Raw genomic sequence first — 25,086 nt, 5'->3', positions numbered from 1 at the left:
GGAAAGAGAACAGTAGAAGCTAAAGTGAGATGTGGCTTCCAGGGAGGGGTTTTTGTTAGGTACTCTAGGGATAAGAGTTTTAAAGTTGATGGCTGGGGTGACAGAGAGATTAAATAAAACACTGAGATCAAGAGGAGGAGAGTGTAGTGGAGGGAAAGTAGGGAGTGAAGATGAGACAAGTGGGCATAATGTATCAGTAACTGTTGAACCTGGGTATGGGCGTATTTTGGATTCATTATACTGTGATTTCTATTTTTTATAATCTGTTTGAAAATTTTTATAATGTAGACATGTTTTCAAAAGGAAAGCTTTGAACCAGGTGCCTCCATGTATGAGGAAGAGTCACTTTAAAGTTAGTAGATGATAACCGATGGGTATGTGTGCCAGCTGGCACGTGCCACAAAGGAGCAAGGTTTTTACACACAGAGAAATGTGAAGCTGCTCAAAGTGTTGGGGAGAGAGGAGACCAGCCCTTTCCTGCCGACCCTGAGTTTTTGAGGTCTGGGAGAATTAGCACCTTAACTGGAGAAGGCTATAATTATAATAGTAGTGGTGCCTTCAGGAGTATAGACTGGTTTCAATTAAGGCAAATAAGGGAGGGAGTTAGTGAAGAGATTGAGGATTTAGCAGAATTTCTATACAATGAGTGGTCCTAAAATAGCAAAAGAATTGGATCTATTTTCATCATAAGATTACTGAAGGTTTTAGGATCCCATCTTTTAGGAATGGTTCTAATTTTTACCATGACCTTTTTGTGTGAATTCATATTATTTTATTCACTTATACAAATTTTCAATGGAAATACTTGGAAGGGGAAAACATTTTAGGTTATTATTCACATGCATTCAGTGTTTGAATCTAAGGACAATCAATTAATGAGTGGGAATTGGGGGATGAATATGATCACACAACATTTCAAAGGAAGAAATGACAGGATTTGGTAATATTTTTTAAAAGGGTATACTCTAATAAATATGAATGGCTAGTCATTCTTTGCTGTTGGTTAAGAATAGGAAACCATAAAAGTAGTCAATACTGTCATTTACTTTTAAGAATGAACAAATAGATTAAATGCGACAAGTATAATATATTATCTAGTCGATTGATGGAGCAAGAAATGTGTTATATCAACCAGTTACTTAGTGATACTTAGTAAAAGAAAATAGTAATAACCTTTATTGTTTGTATAACTTAAAGTGGTGTTTAAAGGAGCTTTAAAGCAAGAATGAATTATTATTTATGATCAAAACCTGTTTTTAAATTTAAGAATCATCAGTGGGAAGCAGTCACTGTGCCTGAGGAAGAAGTACAAATATACAGCATTGAAGGTATTAAACTTGTTTTTGATATAACTATCTTCTTGATTCTGCTCGAGTAGAAGTTGCACACTCTATGGAAAAACACAATAGACTGATGAAAGCAGATCAACATTTCCATATGTCCACATTCATACATTTGATAGTTCAATATCATCAAATTCCTGGCCCCACATTTCCCCCAATATCTTGTATTTATTTCCTTCCCTATCTAGTCTAAAACCCATGATCAGTCACTTTCTTGTCAATACGTGCTGGACAAAAATCATATACCTTGGCAGACTGGCACCACTCCAAATTCAGATATCAAGACATATTTTAGTTATCTCAGTGGGCATGTAGTGGTATCTCATGATAGCTTTTATTTGTGTTTTCCTAATAACCAGTGATGTTGAGCACTTTTTCATGTGCTTAATGGCTACTCATATATCTTCTTTGTGAAGTATCTGTTTAAATATTTTGTCCTTTTTTTTTTTCTTACTGGACTTTTTTATTTTTAAGTTTTTGAGTTCTTACATATCCTGGATACAAATCCTTCGACAAATATATGTTCTGTGAGTATTTTCTCCCTATCTGTATCTTGCTTATTCATTTTCTCATTGGTGTCTTTAATGAGCAGAAGTTTTTAAATTTGAAGTCCACATGATCATTTTTTTTTTTTTCATGGTTATTGCTTTGTGTGATCTAAGAAATTTTGCCTACTGCCAAGTCACAAAGATGTTCTCCTGTTTTTTGGTAAAAACTTTATGGTTTTAGCTTTTATGTTGAGGATTATGATCCATCTCAAATTAATATTTGATTATGGTGTAATATAGGAGTTAGGTTCATTTTTACATATGGGTATACAGTTATTTCAGGACTGTTTGATGAAAAGGTTTCCCTTTCCCCACTGGACTTCATTGGTTCCCTTGTTGAAAATCAAATGACGGGTAGAAGTGCAGGTCTTGATGCTGTAGTCCATTCCATTGATCTGTTCCCTATGCCAGTACCACATTGTTTTAATTACTGTAGATTTATAATGAGTCTTAAAGTGAGATAGTGTAAGTCTTCTAACACTGTGGGTTTGTTTTTTTTTTTTCAAGACTGTTTTGGAAATTCTAGACCTTTTGAATTTCCATGTAAATTTTAAAAGTGGCTTATCAGTTGCTACAAAAATCCTGCTAGAATTACAACTGGGATTGTAGTTTGATATCTGGAGAAATAACATTGTAACAATAGTTACACTTCATTGTGACGTATTATTCTTTTATATATTATTGGAATTGATTTGCAAAATTTAGTTAGGAATTTGGTATTTCATGTTCTAGAAGGTCTGTAGTTTTCTTTTCCTGTAATGTCTGTTTTTTTTTTTTTTTTTTTTAGTTTCAGAATCAGGGCGTTGTTAGCTTCATAGGCTGAATTGGCAAGTATTCTATAATTTTCCGTTTTCTCTTAGAGTGTGTGTGGAATGGGTATTGTTTCTTCTTTAAGTACTTGGTAGTATTTACCAGTGAAGCAATCTGGGCTTGCACTTTTACTTTTCTTTGCTGAAGGCTCTTAACTACAAATTCAATTAATTTAATAGATAAAGGGTTTTTCAGGTTATCTTTTTTTTCCTTGAGTAAACTTTGGTAATTTGTGTCTTTCAAGTAATCGTGTTGTCAAATTTATTGGCATAAAGTGGTTTATAATGGTCCCATTTTATCTTTTTACTGTCTGTAGATTCTGTAGTGATGGTCCCCCTGTTGCTGCTGATACTGCTAAGTTGTATCTTTTTTTCCTAATCAGTCTGATGAGAGTTATATCAATTTTATTGATATTCTCTAAGAACCAGCCTTTAGTTTCATCGATTTTTCTCATTTTTGTGTTTTGATTTTCAGTTTAATTGATCTGTGCTCTTATATCTGTTCTTCTGATTACTTTAGGTGTAATTTGCTTTCCTGTTTCTAGCGTCTCAGGGTGAAGCTGAAGTCATTGACCTGAGACCATTTTTTCTCTTCTAATATAGCCATTTGGTGCTTTAAATTCTCCCCCTAAGTACTTCCTTAGCAACATCCTACAAATTGCCATGTGCTGTGTTTCCATTTTCATTAATTTATTCTTTTTAAATTTCTCTTTTGGTTTCTTCCTTGAGCCATAGGTTTATTTAAAAGTGTTTTATTTAGTTTCTATATACTTGAGATTTCAGGGATATTTTCCTGCCACTGATTTCTAAATTAATTTCATTGTTATGAGAGAGTATACTTTTTATGATCTTTGAGAATCCTTTTCAGTATATTGACACTTATTTTATGACCCAGAATATGGTCTGTCTTGGTGAATGGTGTGAGTGCGCTTGAAGGAATGTGTATTCTGCTGTTGTTGGGTGGAGGCTTGGGTTGATAGTGTTGTCATATATCCTTCCTCATTGTCTACCTCCTGTTCTATCACTTATTGAGGGAGGGGTATTGAAGTCACCACTAGAGCTGTGGGGTTTTTTTAATTCAGTTCTGTTATTTTTTTTGCTTCAGATATTTTGAATTTCTGTTATTAGTTTTATAAACATTTAGTGGTATTATCTTTTCTTCATAAATTTATCGTTATGAAATGACTCTTTTTCCTGTGGTAATATTCTTTGCTCTGCAGTCTACTTTATATAATATTAGTATACTCTCTCCAAGTTTCTGTTGGTTAATTATAGCATGGCATAGCTTTTCTTTATTTTTAAGTCCTTTGTGTCTGTGTATTTAAAGTGGGTTTCTTATAGGCATCATATACTGATACTGGGCATCATATCAGAGACTGTCAGTGTAATTTGACAGTCTGCCTTTTGTGGTTTTTAATGTGACTATTGATTTGCTTTAAATTCATCATCTAGCTTTTGTTTTTTCTATGTGCCATCCCATCTGCCATGTTTCTTTTCTTTTTCTCTTTTTCTTCTTTGGTGTTAATTCATTTTCAGTGGTTTAATTGTATTTGTTTTGTTGGCTTTATATCTACCTTTTTAGTGGCTGATTTATGGTTTATTTTATACATATTTAACTTAATAGTGTGTATGTTCAAGTAATATTATACCCTTTTATGAATAGTATAAGAACGTTGTAGTAGTAAAGTTCCATTTTTGCTTTCCTGGCCTTTGTGCCATTGCTGCCAATAATGGTAAAAATTTTTTTGCTTCTGAATGTGTCAAAGACCTCATATTATGTGTAATGATATTTTTCTTTATGCAGCCAATTAGTTTTTAAAGAGATTTAAAAAGTGGATTAAAAAGTACTTTATATTTACCCACATATTTACAATTTCCAGTGTTCAGCTTTCATTTGTATAGACCCAGATTTCCATCTGGTATTATTTTCCTTCTGCCTAGGTGACTTCTCTAATATTTCTTGTCCTGCAGATATGCTGGTGATGATGCATTCTTTCAGCTTTTTTATGTCAAAGTCCTTATTTTGTTTTTATTTTGCAAAGTATTTTTGATACATATAGAATTCTAGATTGCCTGTTGTCTTCCTTTCAGTGTACTTGAAAGAGGTTACTCTACTCTCTCTTGGCTTGCATTGTTTCTGATGAGAAGTCTGTCACTCTCATGTTTGCTCCTTTCTGTTTAGTCTTTTTTTCCCCTGGCTGATTTTCAGATTTTCTCTTTATTAGTAGTTTTAAACATTTGATTATAATGCTTTAGTGTAATTTTCTTCATATTGTTCATTCTTGAGGTTCATTGAGCTTCCTTGCTTCTAAACTTTTTATCCATTGTTCTTCAAATATTTTTTTCTGCTCCTTTTTTCTCCTCCTCTCTGGAGGCTCTGATTACATATATACTCAGCTATATGAAGTTCTTCCATAGCTCACTGATTCTCTGGGTTCTCCACCCAAACTCCAGGCTTTTATTTCCACTCTCTTTTTTCACTTCAGTAGTTTTATATTGCTTTGTTTTGTTGCTAGTTAATATTTTCTTCTGCAGTGTGTAACCTGCTTCTGTTCTATCCTGTGTAATGTTTATCAGGCATTATATTTTTCAACCTGGGATGTTTGATTTGGGTCTTTTTTTTTTTCAATTTATTTAATTAATTTATTTATTTTTGGCTGTTTTGGGTCTTTGTTTCTGTGCGAGGGCTTTCTCCAGTTGCGGCAAGCGGGGCCACTCTTCATCGTGGTGCGCAGGCCTCTCACTGTCGCGGCCTCTCCTGTTGCGGAGCACAGGCTCCAGACGCGCAGCCTCAGTAGTTGTGGCTTATGGGCTTAGTTGCTCCGTGGCATGTGGGAAGTTCATCCAACTTACTTCATGTATCAATAGTTTATAACTTTTATTCCCAGACCAGGGCTCGAACCCATGTCCCCTGCATTGGCAGGCAGATTCCCAACCACTGTGCCACCAGAGAAGCCCTTCGTTTGGGTCTTTTTTAAAGATAAATTTTAAATTTTAGAATAATTTTAGATTACAGAAAACTTGCCAGAATAGTGTAGAAAGTTTCCATATACACCCTCACGCGGTTTCTCTTATTTTTTTTATTGTGGTAAAAATCACATAACATAAAATTTACCATTTTAACCACTTTTTAGTGTATATAGTTCAGTAGTGTTAAGTACATTCACATTATTGTGAAACAGATCTTCAGAACTTTCGTCATCTTGAGAAATTGAAACTCTATACTCATTGAACAGTTCCCCTTTTCCCCCTCCACCCAACCCCTGGTAACCACCATTCTACTTTTTGTTTCTATGAAATTGACTATTTTAAGTGGAATCATGCAGCATATGTCTTTTTGTGACTGGCTTATTTCACTTAACATAATGTCCTCTCCTGTAGTTTTAACATCATACATTTTTTTTTTTTTTTTTGCGGTACGGGGGCCTCTCAGTGTTGTGGCCTCTCCCGTTGCGGAGCACAGGCTCTGGACGCACAGGCTCAGCGGCCATGGCTCACAGGCCCAGCCGCTCTGCGGCACGTGGGATCTTCCTGTACCGGGGCACGAACCCGTGTCGCCTGCATTGGCAGGCGGACTCTCAACCACTGCGCCACCAGGGAAGCCTGAACATCATACATTTTTATGGTACATTTGTCACTGCATCTTAAAAAAGTCTACTTGGATCCTATGTCTTCCTCTATCTCGTTCTTTTTCCATTCATAGCCAATTTTGAGAGAATAGGTTTTGCTAAATCTTTCCCTTTCTTGCTCTTCATTTCTGTTCTTTTCTACATTCTGTTTTACATCCCACTCCACCAAAATTTCCACTGAAATTTCAGATGTCAAGATAATAATTAACTCTTTCATTATCAATATCAGTATACACACTTCAGTCCTTATACTGACACAGGGATAGTGTCTTCTGTGCTCAGGACTTTTCCAGACCTCGCACTCTCTCTCTCCATCTGGCTGTTCATTGGTATCTTTTAATATCCTTTGTAATAAAGTGGTGATGTAGTCTACCTATGTGGAGCAGGCAAGATCTGAATTTTTTACATGACTGGCACTCATGGAAGTTAAAAAAAAGTGTGGACTCTGGAGATAAAGCAATAGTTCTAGCGAAAAAGAGCATCTACAGTTGCAGACTGAAGGAATGGGGAAGCAGCAGCACAATAGGGTGAGGTTAGACCCTTTTATGTTCAGTTTATAGGAGTATATAAAATAAAGGCTCCATGGACAATTAAGTGTTTTTTTTGAATGGCTTTGCAGGAGAAAACATATTATTATATTCATTTAAGAATGGTATACTGGAATCCTACAGAAATATCTAGATAACATTATAAGATCCAAATATGTTGATATCTATAAATACTTGGATTTTATAGGAAGCAACAAAATAGGAAGTTTTCTGGTATTTCAGCAATATTGCTAACTAAAAAGCAAGCCACGATATAGTCTAGGCAGTCAAAGCAAATAGAAATTTCAACAAAGTCAGCAATAAAATATAACAAATATCAACAAATTCTTATGTAGTTGTCATGACATATGTGGAGAATGCTTTGTAGAAGAAGGTACAAAGCATTCAGCAAAGTAATAAATTGGAAGTAATTCTAATACCAAGTTCATGCAAGCAGTGAAGCAAATACTGCATTTACTCTAAGTTCACAGCAAGCTGCAGAAAAAAATTCAAATGCATATCAGAGGGATATAACAATAAACAAAAATATTCATAAAGATTATAAGTGTTCTAATCTTCATCATCAAAATCTGAAACATTATCATTTTCAACGTCACCTGATCTTTCATCTCTAAAGCCTGAAAACTTTTACTGTTGAGACTTGTGACTTTTTTTTCTTTAAAAAAAAAAATAAAAAACTACCAGCATTTTGGATTAGAAACTGCATTACCACTGTCTCCAGGCAACTAATACTTCTTAGTACCATCAAAGGACATCACGGAGGAAGTTTCATGACCGTATAGCTGCAAAAGGAAATAAGACATTTTCTGCTTGGGCAAGCCTCATAAGGATCAGAGAGTTTTATAGCCGATCGGGACATTTGTTCTTTAGGGTAGAGCATGGAGTGGCCAGCGGAGCTTTTCCTGATGCAGACACAAAGTTTTGTCCTTGGTGTGCTCCTTCTCCCTCAGGATGTTTTCCTCTTGCCCAAAAGCAAACACTGCGGGCAGGTGTGGAGACTTCTCAGTCAGCAACAGGAGCAGCACCAGAGGTAGGACAGGACCAGAGTGGCCTTCGGTCCATAGTACAGGCACATTAATTGGCTGCCAGGTAATTTTCTGTAACTTTTTGGAGGAAGGGAGGTGAATACTTCATATAAACTGGCACTTAACAGTATTTTCTTTTCACTGGATTGGTGAATTCATTGAGGATTAGCACTGTATCCTTCTTCCTTCACAATATTCTGGTACTCAAGATTTTATCAGACGTTCATTGTCAACACGTTTGTAACTGGATTTAATAGAAATGTCTGAATAGATGCTTATGCCTAGGAATAGTTAGTTATGGAATTAAAGTTATTTTCTTTTTTGCCTGTTTTAAATTAAGAAAATAGTTTTCTCAGATGTGTTCAAAGAATATTAAGAACCTGTTAGTGTTCAGAATGTACTCAGAGCTTTAGTTCATTAATTATTGTATTAGCTTGTAATTTATAGATCAGGAAACTGAGACTTTGAAAAATAAACTGAATTGTTGATTTGTTTACTTAAGTAGTTAGTACCAGAATTGATTAATTTAAATACTTTTAAATCCTAAAAGTTAATTTTATTTCAGTTCATTTTAATTGGTATGCTGCATGCTTTTCTTATTTATAATATACCTATAGAGTGGTATCATAGGAATGAATGTAAACTAATCAGTGTGATTCATTTGTGTACAGTGAGAGAATCGAAGAAGCTACTGACTATAATTCTGAAAAATAAAGTAAAAATTAGTAAAAGAGAAGGGAAAGAATTGCTTTTGTATTTTGATGCATCGTTAGAAATCACTAATGTGACACAAAAAATTTTTGGTGCAGATAAGTATAGGGTAAGTTTAACTCTTTTTAATAAACATTTATTTTCATAATTCTGGAAACTTTCAGTTACTTGGGACTAAGTTTCATTGATTTTTCTTTTCGTACAATTCTTTATAAAATAACATGTAGATTTTTAGTCCTTTAAGTTTGTATTGTGGAATGGCCATCAGATTGTTAGCCATACCCTTTCAGATACCGATTAGAAAGAATCTCAGATGACAGAATTAGCAGCAGCTACTCAAAACATTTAATGAATTTCTGCGAGGTGTTTAAAAAGTGAAATGAGACAAAGACTTGTTTTCAAGATATTAAACATTGTGAGAATTATAGAATGTGCCTCAGAAGAAGTAAGTGGCATATAGAAAATGAAGTATAGATGTTGAAGAAAGAATGCCCATTAAGAGTCAGATTTGAAGGAAAGGCTATGGAGGTGGGCCTTGAAATGGCCTTTGATGTTAATGAATGAAATTTAGATAAGATGCTTTCCCGGACTGTGGAAGACGATATGAGTCGGATATTGTTTAACTGAAAATCAAAGTGGCAATTCATGTTATGTTTAGGGAGATGTTCAGTTGACAAGCTTGGATGGTCCATGTCTTAGTTTGTTCAGGCTACTGTAACAGAAATACCATAGACTGGGTGGCCTAAACAACAAACATTTTTTTCTCATAGTTCTGGAGGCTGTGAGTCAGATCAGGGCACCAGCAGACTCAGTGTCTGGTGAGGGCCTGTTTCCTGGTTCATCAATGGCCATCTTTTCACGGTGTCCTTACATGGTGGAAGGGGTGAGGGATTTCCCTGGGGTCTGTTTTATAAGAGCACTAATTCCATTCATAAGGGCTCTGCCCTCATGACCTTAGCAACCCCCAAAGGCCTCCACTCCTAATACCATCCTTGGGGACTACGTTTCAACATATGAATTGTGGGGGAAAAATTCAGTCTATAGCGTGCAAAAGATTTATGGTGAAGAATAGCAGATAATATGCTTGTGAGGAACCCTTACCAAAATAGCAGGCTAAGACCGTGGTTAGTGGGGACTCATTGAATTATTCTGAAAAGAGTATTTATATGTATAAATAATGATTTAAGATAATTTGGCAATTTTGGAAGGAAACAGGTATAGGAAATAATTGTATTAAAATGGAAAGAACTGGGAGAAAATGACATCCCTTTGAATTAATTTTACTTTAGGAATTTACCAGAAAACAAGGCATTTCCGTTCCCAAAACATCTGTGCATATTCTTTTTGATGCAAGTGGATCACAGGTATGTGTCTAACTTACTTGATTTTTACCACTGGGCTAAGTTTAACCCTAAATAACGAGAGCACAGTAATAAAGTTCATCTTGGAGGGTGAATATCTAAAAAATAAATTGTCTCAACATAGTGCCCCAATAAGATGTATATACTTTTTAAACATATTAATAATCATTTATTTCAGTACAGAAGGTAGATTGTTATTAATACCACTTTTGGTAACTTTAAATAAAAATCAGAAGTACATGTTCTTCCACTAATGCCAAAGCCTGTTTTGTGTCTATTAACATTTGAAAAGGGACTAAAAATTATAACAGTACATAGATATAAGACAAAAAGAATTGACCTTTATGAGTGTGAGATGAATGAATGCTTTACGAAGACATCCAGTGATTTTTGAGAACTTCCTATGGTTTGCAGTTTTAAACACTTTTTCTTTATTCTCCAACAGATTCTAGTCCCAGAAAGTCAAATCTCACCAGTCGAAGAAGAACTTGTTAGTTTGAAAGAAAAAGCTAACCCCCAAGAGGAATTTGCTAAACCTCCAAAATATATCAAAAACAGTAATCAAGGGGACAGAAAAAATAGTCAGCCTAAGGTATATATGGCATCAAAATAGTCATTTATAAAATAGCATAGGTCAGATCGTTGCTATATATAATTACAGAAAAAAGCATCTAGAATTCATATGTTCATCAGTAACATTTCAGAGTATTTCCCCTGCATTTTACAAATGCAAACAAAAGTTAGTGTTTAAAAAAAAAAGTTAGTGTTTTAGCAGACTGTGTTTATATGTAAGGTTTAGGGATTTAGGACAAGGTATACTATACACTTGTAAGTTTCAAATTAGAGATATATAGGTAAGTAACTACCACTTTTTGCATTTATCCTTTATGTTCTGTCTCTGCACTGGCCAATACAAATTTATAATGTTCTGTTCTGTTTACCGGCATGAGGAAAGAAAGCAAAATACTAGGTTCTTTCTCCTCCTCCTCCTGCTCCATTGAGGATCTCCTCTAGGCCGCATGTGATAGAACCATTTCTCAGCCGCCTCTCCACATCTTGCTGTGACACTTGACATTGCTAACAGCCCTCTCTTTCTTAATGTCCTCTCCTTGGTCCTCTATGTTAGCATTTTAATTCTCTTTTTACTTCTGTTACTACATCAGAGATACTTTCTCTCACTGTCTCCTAAATGTAGATTTTCTCTAAAAGCTTGATACCCAGCTTTCTGAACATCTCTATGCCTTCTCCCTTAGAGAGCTTCCTTCCTGTGCATAATTTAAGCTCTTAAAATGTACCAGGCTTCTGTTCAGAGTTCTATAGCTACGCGGGCCTCTCACTGTTGTGGCCTCTCCCGCTGCAGAGCACAGGCTCCGGACGTGCAGGCTCAGCGGCCATGGCTCACGGGCCCAGCCGCTCCGCGGCACGTGGGATCTTCTCGGACCAGGGCACGAACCCGCGTCCCATGCATCGGCAGGCGGACTCTCAACCCCTGTGCCACCAGGGAAGCCCTCCACTTACTCTTTTAATATTTCCCTTGATTGTGTCTCTTCAAGCCCTTTCCTAAAGTCTACCTCAAACTCTTTATCTTTTGCCTCAAGTTTGCATCTGCCTCCATACTTCAGTAATGTTACCATTCATTTTTCTGATGATATCCTTGATTCCAAACTCTTCTCCCCCCATACCTAGAACCAAGGTGCTAGTGATTGTTCTTTCATGGTATCTCTCACATCGTTTCCTCCTTATTATTCCCTTTACCGTTACTCATTTTAGCATACCTAGGTTATACAGTAACCTTCTAATAGTGTCTTTGACACTGTTGCTCCATTTTGTGAGCTACCCTGTGTCGTACACCACGGATTTTTCTTAATACCAGTATCCTCATAGCATTCTTCTGCTCAGAAAGCCTTGTCATCTCTGTGCTTATCCCATTAAATCTAAGTTTTGACTTAGTTTGAAGACATTCTGTAATTTAATATTACTCTATCAAAATACCCTCCACTTTAGTATGGTCAGTTGCTTTACTGTCTCTTTTTTTATGGCATGCTCATTCTTGCCTCTGTACTTTCATTCATGCTGCTTTTACCTCTAGTTATCTAAAGTGTACTTACATTTGTAAATCTTTGTTCATTTTTACTTTCTTAATGGAGCTTTTCCCGATTATTTGTTTTTACTAATCTCTCACCTTTAGGCAACTATAACTCTCACAGGCTCTTCCATACATTGTGTTACTATTTTTCCCTGTGGTCTGTGTCCTTCATTAAATTAAAAGTATCATTTTTGTCAACTGTAGTTCTCTCAGATGATTAGATTATAAAAGCTTTTTTTTGTCTTTATTGAGTACTTACTAAAAATGCAGATTCTTAGAGCCTCCCCCCACCTTAAACCTACTGAATCATAACACAAACTCTGGAAAAGATCTTAACCACACTAAAGTTTGAAAAACATTGCACTGTTGTTTAATACCCACTGTGTTTTCAATAAGGACTAACTGTTTGAAGCATTTATATGAATAAGTAACTTTTTGGATCACATTCATTATATACCACTAGAACAGTAATTTCTTTTAGAAGAATCTGCTGATTCAGTAGCTTATTTTCTGGTTAATCTTAGAATTCACTTTTCTCCCGTCCTTACCCACCTTTCCTCCATTGCCCTATATACATACCTACTCAAAACTCCATCAGTATTTTTTTCTCTGTCTTAGAGGCAGGTGCCTTTTTCAAAACAGCTGTCTTCTCCCTCTTTATGGTTTGTCATCATGTACTCCTTTGTACGGTATCCTCCGGAACTCCTGTCCCCTGTAGTCCCTCCTCTGCTTATCTACTTCTGTTGCTCTTATCAGTCATTCTAGGCTAAAGTTAGAAAATGCACATCTTTTTTGGAACACTAGCTTGTGTGCCACTGAGTCTCTGAACTCCTGTAGCTGCGTTTTACTCCAAAGGCAGTTTAGTCTTCACAGAATATTAATACAATTTTTAAATGTGTGAAAGTTTTGAACAAGGCTTAATGTTATGAAAACTTTCACAAACAAGTTTACATAAATATGTGTTCCAAACATTATCCTTATGAAATACAATAGGAAATTGTGAGCCAATGTTTAACTAGATAAACTGAGTGTCAATAAAATACTTTCAGCTAATATATAAAGGTACTATACTTCTAAGTCTGGATATTCTTTAAATATTCTTTAAAACAACATCCTTTACTTGTTTCGGCTATCTATTCAATACCAAACATTAGGATAAAATCCTTCAAGTCAGTCTAAACTACAGATATTTCTGGATATCATATTGTTTATAAAATACCGTATGTCTTGTGTGTGTAGTCAAGGTGAAATGTTGTGAATAAAATTATAGGATATTTAATTTCAAAAGAGAATGTATATTTACTGTGGGTTTTTTTTTTTCTCATGGTTTAAGATAATTACTCCTAGTAAAAGAAAAATGTCTGAAGCATCAATGATTGTTCCTGGCACAGATAGATACATTGTGAGAAGTCCAATATTTTTAGTCAATACATGTAAGTTTTATTGCCTTTGAAGATTCCTAACAAGTATTATTGTTTTAAGCTGGTATTTTTTAAATTCAGGAGTATTCTGGACCTAATTTATCTAGAGGATAATTTGGGGATATATAAAAATTAATAAAATATGAACCACAAATGTCTTCTGTCAAAAAATTACAAATGTCTGAGAAGTTTAATAGGTATCCATATAAACATTATTCAGAATATTAATATCCAGCATTAATCATTTGTTGTAATTTTAAGTGGGAGCCAGCATAACATAGTGGATAAAACATTAATTTAATCAGGCTGCTTGGGCTTGTTTCCCCACTCCTGGGTATGTACTTTGTAGCTAAGCTTAGAACCAGTTTCCTTTCTATGAAGGAAATGGGAAATGGGACTAAAGTGTCTAACCTCATCAAATTGTTTAAAGGATTAAATAAAAATTATTCATTAAACAAGAAATGTTGTGAAACATTTAGACAGTGCCTGGTACATACTAAGAGCTAAATAAAAATTTTAAAATACTCTGATACTGTGTACTAGTTGCTATAAACACAGTATTATTTAATCTTTCTGACAATTTAATAGTGACCTTCTGTTCCCAAAATCTGATTGCCTACTGGGAAATTATCTAATATTTGACAAACTTCTCAAACTTAACAGGTCCAAAATAAATTCATCTTTCCACCCTCCCTGCCAGTTTTTCTCCATTTCTTACCTTGGAATATGGCGTCCATATCCAGTTACTCATCTAAATCAGAAACCCGGGACCCATCTTAGAATCCCCTTTTTTAACCTTCCTCAGCAAAAAGTGTCTCAGTGAGAACAACATAGAAAATCCTACAAATATAGCATCGCTTTGTCCTCCTTTTTAGCAACACTACGAAGAAGAATTAAACCACCACTGCAAATGACGAGTTCTACAGAAAAACCTGGTGCTTCTAAAACATTGGAAAATGGAGTGGATAATGCTGTATCACTTAAATCTAGACCATCTGAAGAAAGAAATAGAGGAGATAATACAGACAAAGTAACTTTACTTTGAAAGCATTTTAAAATAAATTTTTATCAAGTTATTGTAGAAATACATAATTGAGCTAATTACTTTTGCAAGCAGTGAGTGTCTCACTTTTCCTACAGTGTTGCTTTTTAAATTTTTTTAGATATCATTTATTGTCCTTGAAAGTAAGGTCTTATCAATCATTTACTGTGCTAACAGTAAAATTTAGAAATATTCATTCAGTGTAACTGATTTATGCCTTCCCTAGGAGAAATGGACTTGCCATCATTCTTTAGTTTATTATACAAATTAGTGTCTGCTATGGGGAAGGTTCTGGTTTAGAAATATAAGACACAAGTGGAATCTGTCTTTTAGTATCTCAAAGTCTAGCATGGGAATTAGACAATAAGATGATTATAATATTGTATGTGTTCTCAGATGTACATAACAGGATGCAGTAGAAACCTAGTAGAGGGGCAGGTGCCTAATCCCAGAGCTGGAGGGGAAGCTGAAGATCAGGGGATGCTCTTTTAGGAGATGGAGAAGAGTTGATTTTTGAAGGGTCAATAAAGGTTATTAGTCACATGGACATCGAGGAGGGCATTCTTTCCAGGAAGTTGAAGTGGGGACAGAGCAGGGAATGGATGAGAGAAAGTTGTGTCTTGGAGAAATAGGTAATCAGAGATACAGATAAGTTTGTAGATGAGGAGGAACACCTGAAAGCTTTTGTTTTCTCTGAAGTGTGAGCATGGTGAGCTTCTCTTGGGGACAGAGGCTTGAAGTAGAGGGCTCAGAGACACACAGAGGTTTGGAGTAACTACTGAGAGAGAATGGAGAGGGGGAAGAATAAGTACAAGTGTTAGGCAGTGTTGAGGGCCCAGTTCAAACGTAAGACTGTGAAACTTATCATGGCATTAGTTTAGAAGTAAGTATAATTTCCTCAAATAAAGCTTAGCAGCCTTGGTGTTACAGTAAAGAAAAGAAAGATGGTGGATGTAAAAAAATTTTAATGGTTATGAGGCCAAAAGATAAAGGGTGCAAGAGTTGAAGATATTAGGAAAAAATAGTCAAAGTAATGGTTCAAATTGTCTAGCTAAGTGTTTCTTAATAGGGGCAGTATTGTTTAGCTGTGCAGTGTGGTTCTGAATGTTGTAGGATAACAAGTGTCCTAGGCCTGTGCCTACTTATTGTCAGGAGAGCCCTTCTGTCATTGTGACAACAAAAAACACACCTGTACATTTTCATACTGCTCCTCTCCCAGTAGGGAAGATAGCCAGGATGAGGCAAAATATCTTAGAGGGTATATTTTTCTGATAGTGATGGCAAATTTTTATTTGGTCTGGGAAGGTATGTATCTGTGGCTGTGGAAAGAGGGAAGCTTGCTACAGTCAAGAAGTTTCTTGTGCAGTGGCCAAAACTTTATAAAATAAGTTAATACTTCATAATTTCCGGTTCATATGTATGTTAGTGAAAAGACAGAATAGATGCAGGCTATGAGATCAATAGCAAGAGAAGATACGCCATGGAGGTGGCTAGAAATTCTCAGAGAGGAAAATTGAATTAGTTTTCTAGCTGTGGCTGAGATCAGAAAATTTGTAGGATCTTCTGCCTCCTTATCTGCAATGAAAGTTACTTTCTTGTGTTTTAGGATAGGCAATATTCTAGAATGGGCATAATTGTATGAAATAAATAGAAATACTATCCAACTTTTAATAGTAAGGCAAAAAAGTTTTAATACTCTGACTTTTAAAAGCTGTTTTCATATAATGCCTTAATTCAAATTTATATTAAAATTTCTCCCGTTTATAGCATATCGAAACTGATAAAATTAGAGAAAAGACAGAAAATAAGGACATTGAATTACCAAACCAGAATTTTAGTAAGTAATCTTTGGTTTAATTTTCGTCGTTCTTTACACACACACACACACACACACACCTCTCTATACTTCCCTTTCATTTATTTGAAAAAAAAAAGATTTATAATGAATACATTCAGCTTTATGTAAAGAACTTAGAGGTTACAAGGAAATATAATACAGCCTTGGTTCCCAAGAAGTTTGGGTCTGGGAGGGGGAAGATGAGATCAATCAATCTTTCCATCCCTATATGTGAACTTTGATCAAATTCTAGCTTTCTTTTTACCTTGCCAACTGCACGAAAAAATGAAAATACCATAATTTTTGTTTTATTTAGGTGAACTCCAGGAAATTGTTCCTGATTCACAGGCAGTGGGAAAAATAGATAAACCTGTGTAAGTATGAGGAAACCCATCAAATCATTTAGCCTATAATAATGTTACTTTTAGATGAGTGTAACAAATTTAAAGGACAAGGCCTTTATATTCTTAGAGTGTAGTATTGGTTATAGAATTTATCATCTTTCAAGTATTATTATGATCACACAATGGGGAATAGCCTATATGTTTCTTCAACCAACATAACTCTTTTCAAATTGACTTAAAATGAATGAGATTTTAAAACAATAAAGTATGAATTTGAAGAAAATTAACCAAGTTTAGATATATATGAAGATGTGTAAGATACGTGAGATGTATTTAGGTAGATATCAAAATAGTAGCAATAATGGAACTTTTAAAATAATATTCTTTAATCTTGATCAATTATATACTGAATTTTAACTTTCATCAGGACTTTTCACACTTGACTTAAATTTCTGTCAATAAACATTGACTAAATAAAAAGAATCAAGGCCTTATATCAGTCATAGGCTAATGTTTTGTGATAAGCAAATGAATTTATTTTGCAGGTTACCTGGTCTTTTAGACAACGTCTGTGGAAATAAAATGCACTCCAAGTGGGCATGTTGGCCACCTGTAACAAATAGTAATCTGTACAGTAACCAAAGAGCAAGTACTTCATCAGGAGACACGTTTAATCAAGGTGAAACACAGTTTTCTCCGTATATAAAATAGTTGTTCAAGGAAATACTCATTTCTTGAAACGTCTTAACAAATATTTTGGTTTTAACAAGTTTTGTATATGATCAGTTTATAAATTTAATAAGGATTAATTTCTCATTTTCCCACTAGATATTGTTATCAACAAAAAACTTACTAAACAAAAATCATCCTCTTCAATGTCAGATGATAATTCTCAGGAAATGGGAAAGGTGCAGTATGGGAAAGACATAATGCAGCATAACAAAATACATAAAGCAGAAGTAGAAGTTTGCAAAAGAAACAAACAACAACAACTAAATCATTCTAAACATTTGGAGGAGAAAAATACTGAAAATACAAAGCAGAGTGATTGGCATATTGAATCTGAAACTACTTTAAAATCAGTTCTCCTAAATAAAAAAGTTGAAGAATCCGTGATCTGTAGGAAGAAATACATACTGTCAAAAGATGTGAATACTGCTATCTGTGATAAAAGCCCTTCTCCTAGAAAAAATGCAGAAAGTCATAGAAAATCAGGGGAAAGATTGACATCTGAATTTAATTCCTGGGATTTGAAACAAAAAAAAATGGTGAGCTTTCAGTATGTTTTATTTCTGCACACCCATAATATGCCTACTTAATAACATAAAGTGAAAGAAGCTTGATTAATTGCTACAAATTTAGTGTTTGTAATACCCTGTCCTTTTTTTAATTGAAGTATCGTTGATTTACAATATTACATTAGTTTAAGGTATATAACATAGTGATTCAATATTTTTATAGATTATACTCCATTTAAAGTTATTACAAAATAATGGCTGTATTTCTCTATGCTGTGTGATTTACCATTGTTGCTTATCTATTTTATATTTAGTAGTTTGCATCTCTTAATCCCATACCCCTATCTTGCCCCTTTCCTCTTCCCTCTCCCCACTAGTAACCACTAGTAATGCCATGTTCTTTAATTCAGGCTTAGACTCTGAGAGTACATGCCTCCTGAACCCCTTTCTGACCTCTCCCCAGTCCCAGCCCTGATAGAACCTATGTGCCTGCTGGCACATAGCTGGCATGTAAATAGGTATAGCATGAATGAACCCTGCAGTTCCTTGTCTCCTCTTGTTGGGTCTCTCCCACTCTGTCCCTCAGATTCTTCTGAACATGCATATAGAACTGTCTGTGCCTCTCTTATGGTGCTTACCTTTCTTTTTTAATAAATGGTTATTTTGTGTGGTCTTTCCCCCCGTTTTAACATATTAGAGTGTAAAGACTATGTTTTATTCAGCGTTTGTTTTCATGCATGGCCTAGCACAGCTTTGCACATAGCAGCATCTGAAACATTTCTTGGATTATTGCCTTAAAGTTTGACGAGGTTTTTCAAGAAAGTATGTAAGTGGGGTGGAGGAGACTTATCTTCTATTGTAAATGTTGCTTGTCCTCATTGCAGACTCCACTTCTTCAAATTACTTATCTGTAGAACATCTCTAGGAGAGTTTTAGCTAGCTTGCACCATACTTTGAGACTGAAAGTTTACTTTTTGTAGCAGTTAAAGTTATAAACCTTTTCTTTGGTCATTGCTACCAAGATTCAGATTAAGAAAATTTTCTAATCAGAATACATTTCCACTGCCAGTAATGCAATTGCTTTTGCACTATGCCTTAAAGATCCAGGTTGTACAGGCCTTCATTTATCTTCCAGAGTATTACTAATACTGGGTGGCCAAATTTCTAGAGTCAGTGTAAAATGTTCATATATTGGAGCATCTTAGTGTGCAAGTGAAATATTTAATAGCCAATTTTGCAGTTGTTGTATATAATTAGATATTATTTCATTTGTCTTGACCAGGCTACTCTTTATTTTGTTTTTAACCTGCAATTACCTTTTTCTGCCTCATTTGGCTACTTTCCTTTTTAACCAAATCCTTTTGGGTCACTTTCTTCTTGATTCTCAGTACGCTATTCTCTCTTCTTTCTAGTCTTAGCTGCTATTTAGTTCCTTCAGACCCAGTGGAAGTAAGTTTCTTTTTGTCTGAATGCTGATCTGTCCTTCAATTTTAATTTTAAACTGTTTTCTTTGGAATTTAGAATCATTCCACAGAATTTTTCTGATCTAGTCATTTTTTTTTCCTGGGAGCACAGAAACTTGATCTTTTCTAAGCTGTTTTTTTTTTTTTTTTTTTTAAATCAACTTCCCGTTTTCAGAAGTTCTCTTTGCTCTTTCATAGCGTCACTCTCTTTATTACTGTGCGGCATTTCCTGCCACTCTCATTCATGGGTGACTCTCCTCTAAGGTAGTCATCTGTCTGATCATGTCTTTCTATTCACTGGATAAACCCAGAGAAATAGAACCTCTGTAGTTCAGTGGTACAGACTTCCCACATTGGCTCTAATTATGTCAGAGTTCTTAATAATATTATATTATTATACACTGTTTTAGGGGAGGTTTGTTTTTGCTACATTTTTATCAAGGCAGGTACACCCTGTCTTCTGGTAATCTCCAGAAGGGATAGTAAGTAATAACTTATTATCTATTATATATAAAAACATATGAACTTAAAAATGGTTAAAATAATAAATTTTATGTCATGTTATGTTTATATTATATTTTACCATAATTTAAAAAACCCATATGCATGATGCCCAGAAAAAACATAAAAGCAAGAGAACTCATATCTTTAATAAGAGTGTTGTTCAAGTTTTCTTTTAACCAGATAATCTAAAATTATGCAGATAATATTCCTACTTTGTAGTCTTTCCATTAAAAAATTAATAGAATTTTTTAGAGCAGTTTCAGGTATACAGCTATACAGAGAGTTCCCATATACCCCTTCACTCCACCCCAGTTTCCCCTATCATTAGCATCTTACGCTAGTAGATTTGTTACAAATGATGAGCCAGTAGTACTGAAACATTATTAACTCAAGTCCATAGTTTATAGTTCACTCTTTGCGTTGTGTATTCCATGTTCTTTTGACAGATGTACAACAACAGATATTGACCCTTAGAGTATCATGCATAATAGTTTCACTGCCTCCAAATTCCCCTGTGCTCCACCCCTCCCTTGTTTCCTCCCTCCCACGCCAAACTCCAGGCAATCACTGATCTTTTTACTGTCTCCATAATTTTGCCTTTTCCAGAATGCCACAGAGCTGGAATCATATAGTATGTCATCTTTTCAGATTAGTTTTTTTTCACTTAGCCATATGCATTGAATGTTCCTCCGTGTGTTTTTATGGTTTGATAGCTCTTTTTTTTTTTTTTTTTAATGCTGAATCCATTGTATGGACATACCAAGATTTGTTTATCCATTTACCTGTTGAAGGACATCTTGGTTGCTTCCGTGTTTTGACAGTTACGAATAATGCTTCTGTAAACATTCGTGTGCAGGTTTTGTGTGGACATAAACTTTCAACTCAGTTGGGAAAATACCAAGGAGCATGATTGCTGGGTCATATGGTAAGAGTATGTTTAGCTTTGTAAGAAACTGCCTTTCTTCCAAAAGTGGAAAAAATGGCTGTACCATTTTTGCATTTCAGCAGCAATGAGTAAGAGAGTTCCTGTTGATCTACATCCTTGCCAGTATTCGATATTGTCAGTGTTTTGGATTTTAGCCATTCTTACAGGTGCTTGGTGGTATCTCGTTGTTTTAATTTGCAGTTCCCTAATGACATGATGTTGAGCATCTTTTCATATTTTTATTTACCATCTGTATATCTTCTTTGGTGAGTTGTCTCTTCAGATCTTTTGCCCAATTTTAATTGGGTTGCTTCCTAATTGGTGAGTTTTAACAGTTCTTTGTGTATTTTAGATACAAGTTATTAGGTATGTATTTTACAAATATTTTCTCCCAATCTGTGGTCTGTCTTTTCATTCTCTAAACAGTGTTTTTTGCAGAGCAGAAATATTTAATTTTAATGAAGTCCTACTTATCAGTTTTTTTCTCTCATGGATTGTGCTTTTGGTGTAGTACCTAAAAAGGTATTCCAAACCCAAGGTCACCTAGATTTTCTACTATTTCTCCTATGTTGTCTTCTAGGAATTTTATAGCTTGCACTTTACATTCAGGTCTGTTATCCATTTTGAGTTAATTTTCATGAAGGGTATAAAGTCTGTGTCTAGATTCTTTTTTTTTGGCATGGTGATGTTCCAGCACCATTTGTTGAAAAGTCTAACTTTCCTCCACTGTACTGCCTTTTGTTCCTTTGTCAAAGATCAGCTAATTGTATTTATGTGGGCCTCTTTCTGGGCTCTCTGTTTTTCCCATTATTCTATTTGTCTGTTCCTTCACCAATACCACACTATATTGTATTCAATGTCTTTTTAGTAAGTCTTAAAGTAGGGTCAGTCCTCAGACTTTGTTCTTCTCTGCTGATATTGTGTTGGCTACTCAGGGTCTTTTGCTTCTCCTTGTAAATATTAGAATCATTTTGTCGATAACCACAAAATATCTTGCTGGGACTCTGAGATTACATTGAATTTATAGATCAAGTTGGAAAGTACTGACATCTTGACAATATTGAGCTTCTTAAAATACACGAACATGGAATATCTCATTTATTTAAAAAAATTTTATTTTCTATTGGAGTATAGTTGATTAACAATGTGTTAGTTTCAAGTGTACAGAAAAGTGATTCAGTTTTACATATACATATATCTGTTCTCCATTTTTTTAGATAGTCTTTGACTTTTCATCAGCCACGTTTTCCTCGTATAGATCTTGTACATGTTTTGTTAGATTTATACCTAAATATCTCATTTTGGGGGGTGCTAATATAAGTGGAATGTAATTTCACATTCCAGTTGTTCATTACTGGTTTATAAGCAAGCAACTGACTTTTGTATATAAACCTTGTATCCTTCAGTTATGCTATAATTGTTCTTTAGCTCCAAGGATATTTTTGTTGATTTTTTTGAGGTTTTCTACATAGACAGTGATGTCATCTGTAAACAAAGACAGTTTTATTTCTTCCTTCCCAATATATATGTAGTGTATTTCCTTTTCTTGTCTTACGGCATTAGTAAGACTTCTAGAATGATGTTGAGTAGGAGTGGTGAGAGCAGACATCCTTTCCTCGTTTCTGATATTAGTGGGAGTATCTAGTTTCTCTCCATTAATTTATAATGTTAGCTGTAGTTTTTTAGATGTTCTTTATCAAGGTGAGGATATTCTTCTCCATTCCTAGTTTTCTGAGAATTGTTATTGTGAATGGGTATTGGATTTCGACAAATGCTTTTGTGCATCTACTGATATGATCATATGATTTTTCTTCCTTGGCCTGGATTTTAAAAATTTATTTATTTATTTATTTATTTATTTATTTATTATTTATGGCTGTGTTTGGGTCTTCGTTTCTGTGCGAGGGCTTTCTCTAGTTGCGGCGAGCAGGGGCCACTGCTCATCGCGGTGCACACAGGCCTCTCACTGCCGTGGCCGCTCTTGTTGCGGAGCACAAGCTTCAGACGTGCAGGCTCAGTAGTTGTGGCTCACGGGCTTAGTTGCTTTGTGGCATGTGGGATCCTCCCAGACCAGGGCTCGAACCCGTGTCCCCTGCATTGGCAGGCAGACTCTCAACCACTGTGCCACCAGGGAAGCCCAACCTGGATTATATTAGTTGATTTTCAGATGTTGAATCAACATTGCATACCTGGAATTAATTCCACTTGGTTGTGGTACATAATTCTTTTTATACGTTATTGTATTCAATTTGCTAAATTTTTTGTTGAGGATTTTTGCATCTATGTTTATAAGAAATATTAGTCTACAGCTTTCCTTTCTTGTAATTCCTTTGATTTTGGTATTAGGATATATTGGTTTCATACAGTGAGTTAGGAGGTACTCCCTCTGCTTCTGTCTTCTGAAAGGTTGTGGAAATGTTGTATAATTCTTCCTTAAATGTTTGATAAAACTCAACAGTGAACCCATCTGGGCCTGTTGCTTTCTGTTTTGGCAGGTATTAATTATTGTTTCAATTTCTTTAATAGATTAGGCCCATTCAGATGATTTATTTCTCCCTGTGTGAGTTTTAGTAGAATTTATCTTTCAAGGAATTGGTCCATTTACTCTAGGTTATCAAATTCATGAGCATAGAGTTGTTCATAATATTTTTTTATTATCCTTGTGATTTATCCATGTGATCCATAGTGATAGCCTCTCATTTCTGATACTAGTAATTTCTGTATGTTTTCTTAATGAACTTGGCTAGAGGCTTATCAATTTTATTGATCTTTTCAAAGAACCAACTTTTGGTTTCCTTCAGTTTTTTTATGGTTTTTTCCCCCATGGATAGAAACTTTTTTTAATAGCTGCAAAGCACTCTGCACATTTCTATATGTTAAAAGACTTTTCCTAAGTTGTTGTAATGCCTAACAAGGCCCAAACTTATTAAATAATTTCTTTTTTAAAAAAATAATTTCTGACCCCTTTTATTTCTCTTTGTAGTTATTTACAGAACCAGATTTTTTTCTTAAATTTTCTTTTCAGCCTTTTTTTTCCTTTGAAGGTTAACTTGGTAGAGTTTTTAAGTAGCTAACAAATTGTTTCAGAGAGAAAAGTCAAAAGGGAAAGGATTTACTGATGCAGCAGAATCTTTGATAAGCCAAATTAATAAGAGATACAAACCAAAGGATGGCATAAAGTCTACAAGAAAATTAAAGGAGTCTTTGATTGACAGGTATGTTCTTAAATTTAGAAATGAATATTTTTCTGAGAGATACAACTAAATTATTTTACCTAGTTTTAAGGTTAGTTTTAAACATATGTCCAAATAATGTAACTTTCCATTAGAAAACACAGGTACTTATTTACTTTTATAAATAGAATCTGTTTAAATTATATAGAAAGGGAACTACAATTGAAATTAGTCATTCTAGTATCTGATTACATTTTATAAAGTATCAAGAGCACCATATTGATACAGCATACCATTTCAGAAATAAATCTTTAGGATATAGACATTTTAGAAATGTTATTTATTGAGCCTAGTGATGAGTAAGACTAAATATATTTACATATATTGCTTAATAAAATATGAAATTTAAATGACCTGAAATGAGTTATTTTGTACTGTATATATGTATTCCTTGTTTGCAGTCTTTCTGAAGGTTTTCTTTTATTATAAACTGTTTCTTTATAGGCTTCCAGGTAGTTAATTCATGTTTAAGTTAATTCTGACTTTATATGGCATGAAAAAAATTACTCTCATGGCAGAACCATTCATTTAAATTGTCTGGCACCTCCTGCTGCATAAGTGATTCAACTTAAGTTTTTTTGTTGCTGTTTACTGTGTGTGTGGAGTTGCAAAAGTATCAGACTAGGACTGTCACATTTCAGTTACTTGTAGCATATTGAATGTGGACTTAGTGATCCAAATACGTTTTACCTTATTTAATATGGATTTTATGAAAAACATTCTACTGACATTTAATTGCCTTTTTAATTTTGACAAAACCTTTTCTATAGTGGTTTTTCAAACAAATCTGATCTACAGCTCAGTAAGGTAAGTTTCATGTATTTAACTACACCAAATGTATAGTCAAACTCTATGATATTTGACTTTACAGTAAAATAGAATAGTAGTAGGATGGAAGTAGATTTAATGTTTTCAGCATATTGAAAAATGGATTAAACAACTGACCAGATTAGTGGCAAGTACTCAGAAAAGCCCCCTAAACTTCTGTTCTGCTTTTCAAAGAAAATGCTTCTTTTACA

The 25,086-nt window shown here is 34.6% G+C and overlaps 1 protein-coding gene across 1 annotated transcript in view; it reads left to right on the top strand.

Moving 5' to 3' along the window:
* Window positions 1-24,874, top strand: part of SYCP2 (synaptonemal complex protein 2) — a gene marked incomplete at its 3' end in the record, with an annotated part of 39,882 nt that extends 15,008 nt beyond the window's left edge. The window contains exons 13-24 of the mRNA XM_007470164.1: window positions 1,268-1,328; window positions 8,574-8,722; window positions 9,903-9,977; window positions 10,420-10,566; window positions 13,394-13,493; window positions 14,357-14,511; window positions 16,291-16,360; window positions 16,677-16,734; window positions 17,250-17,383; window positions 17,533-17,972; window positions 23,922-24,049; window positions 24,838-24,874. Coding sequence (XP_007470226.1) covers window positions 1,268-1,328; window positions 8,574-8,722; window positions 9,903-9,977; window positions 10,420-10,566; window positions 13,394-13,493; window positions 14,357-14,511; window positions 16,291-16,360; window positions 16,677-16,734; window positions 17,250-17,383; window positions 17,533-17,972; window positions 23,922-24,049; window positions 24,838-24,874 — 1,554 coding nt within the window. The remainder of the gene's footprint in view (window positions 1-1,267; window positions 1,329-8,573; window positions 8,723-9,902; window positions 9,978-10,419; window positions 10,567-13,393; window positions 13,494-14,356; window positions 14,512-16,290; window positions 16,361-16,676; window positions 16,735-17,249; window positions 17,384-17,532; window positions 17,973-23,921; window positions 24,050-24,837) is intronic.
* Window positions 24,875-25,086: the final 212 nt, after the last annotated feature.

Source organism: Lipotes vexillifer, unplaced genomic scaffold, assembly GCF_000442215.2.
Source record: "Lipotes vexillifer unplaced genomic scaffold, Lipotes_vexillifer_v1.1 scaffold1231, whole genome shotgun sequence".
Classification (NCBI taxonomy): domain Eukaryota; kingdom Metazoa; phylum Chordata; class Mammalia; order Artiodactyla; family Lipotidae; genus Lipotes; species Lipotes vexillifer.
This window is presented reverse-complemented; position numbering and strand designations above follow the sequence as displayed.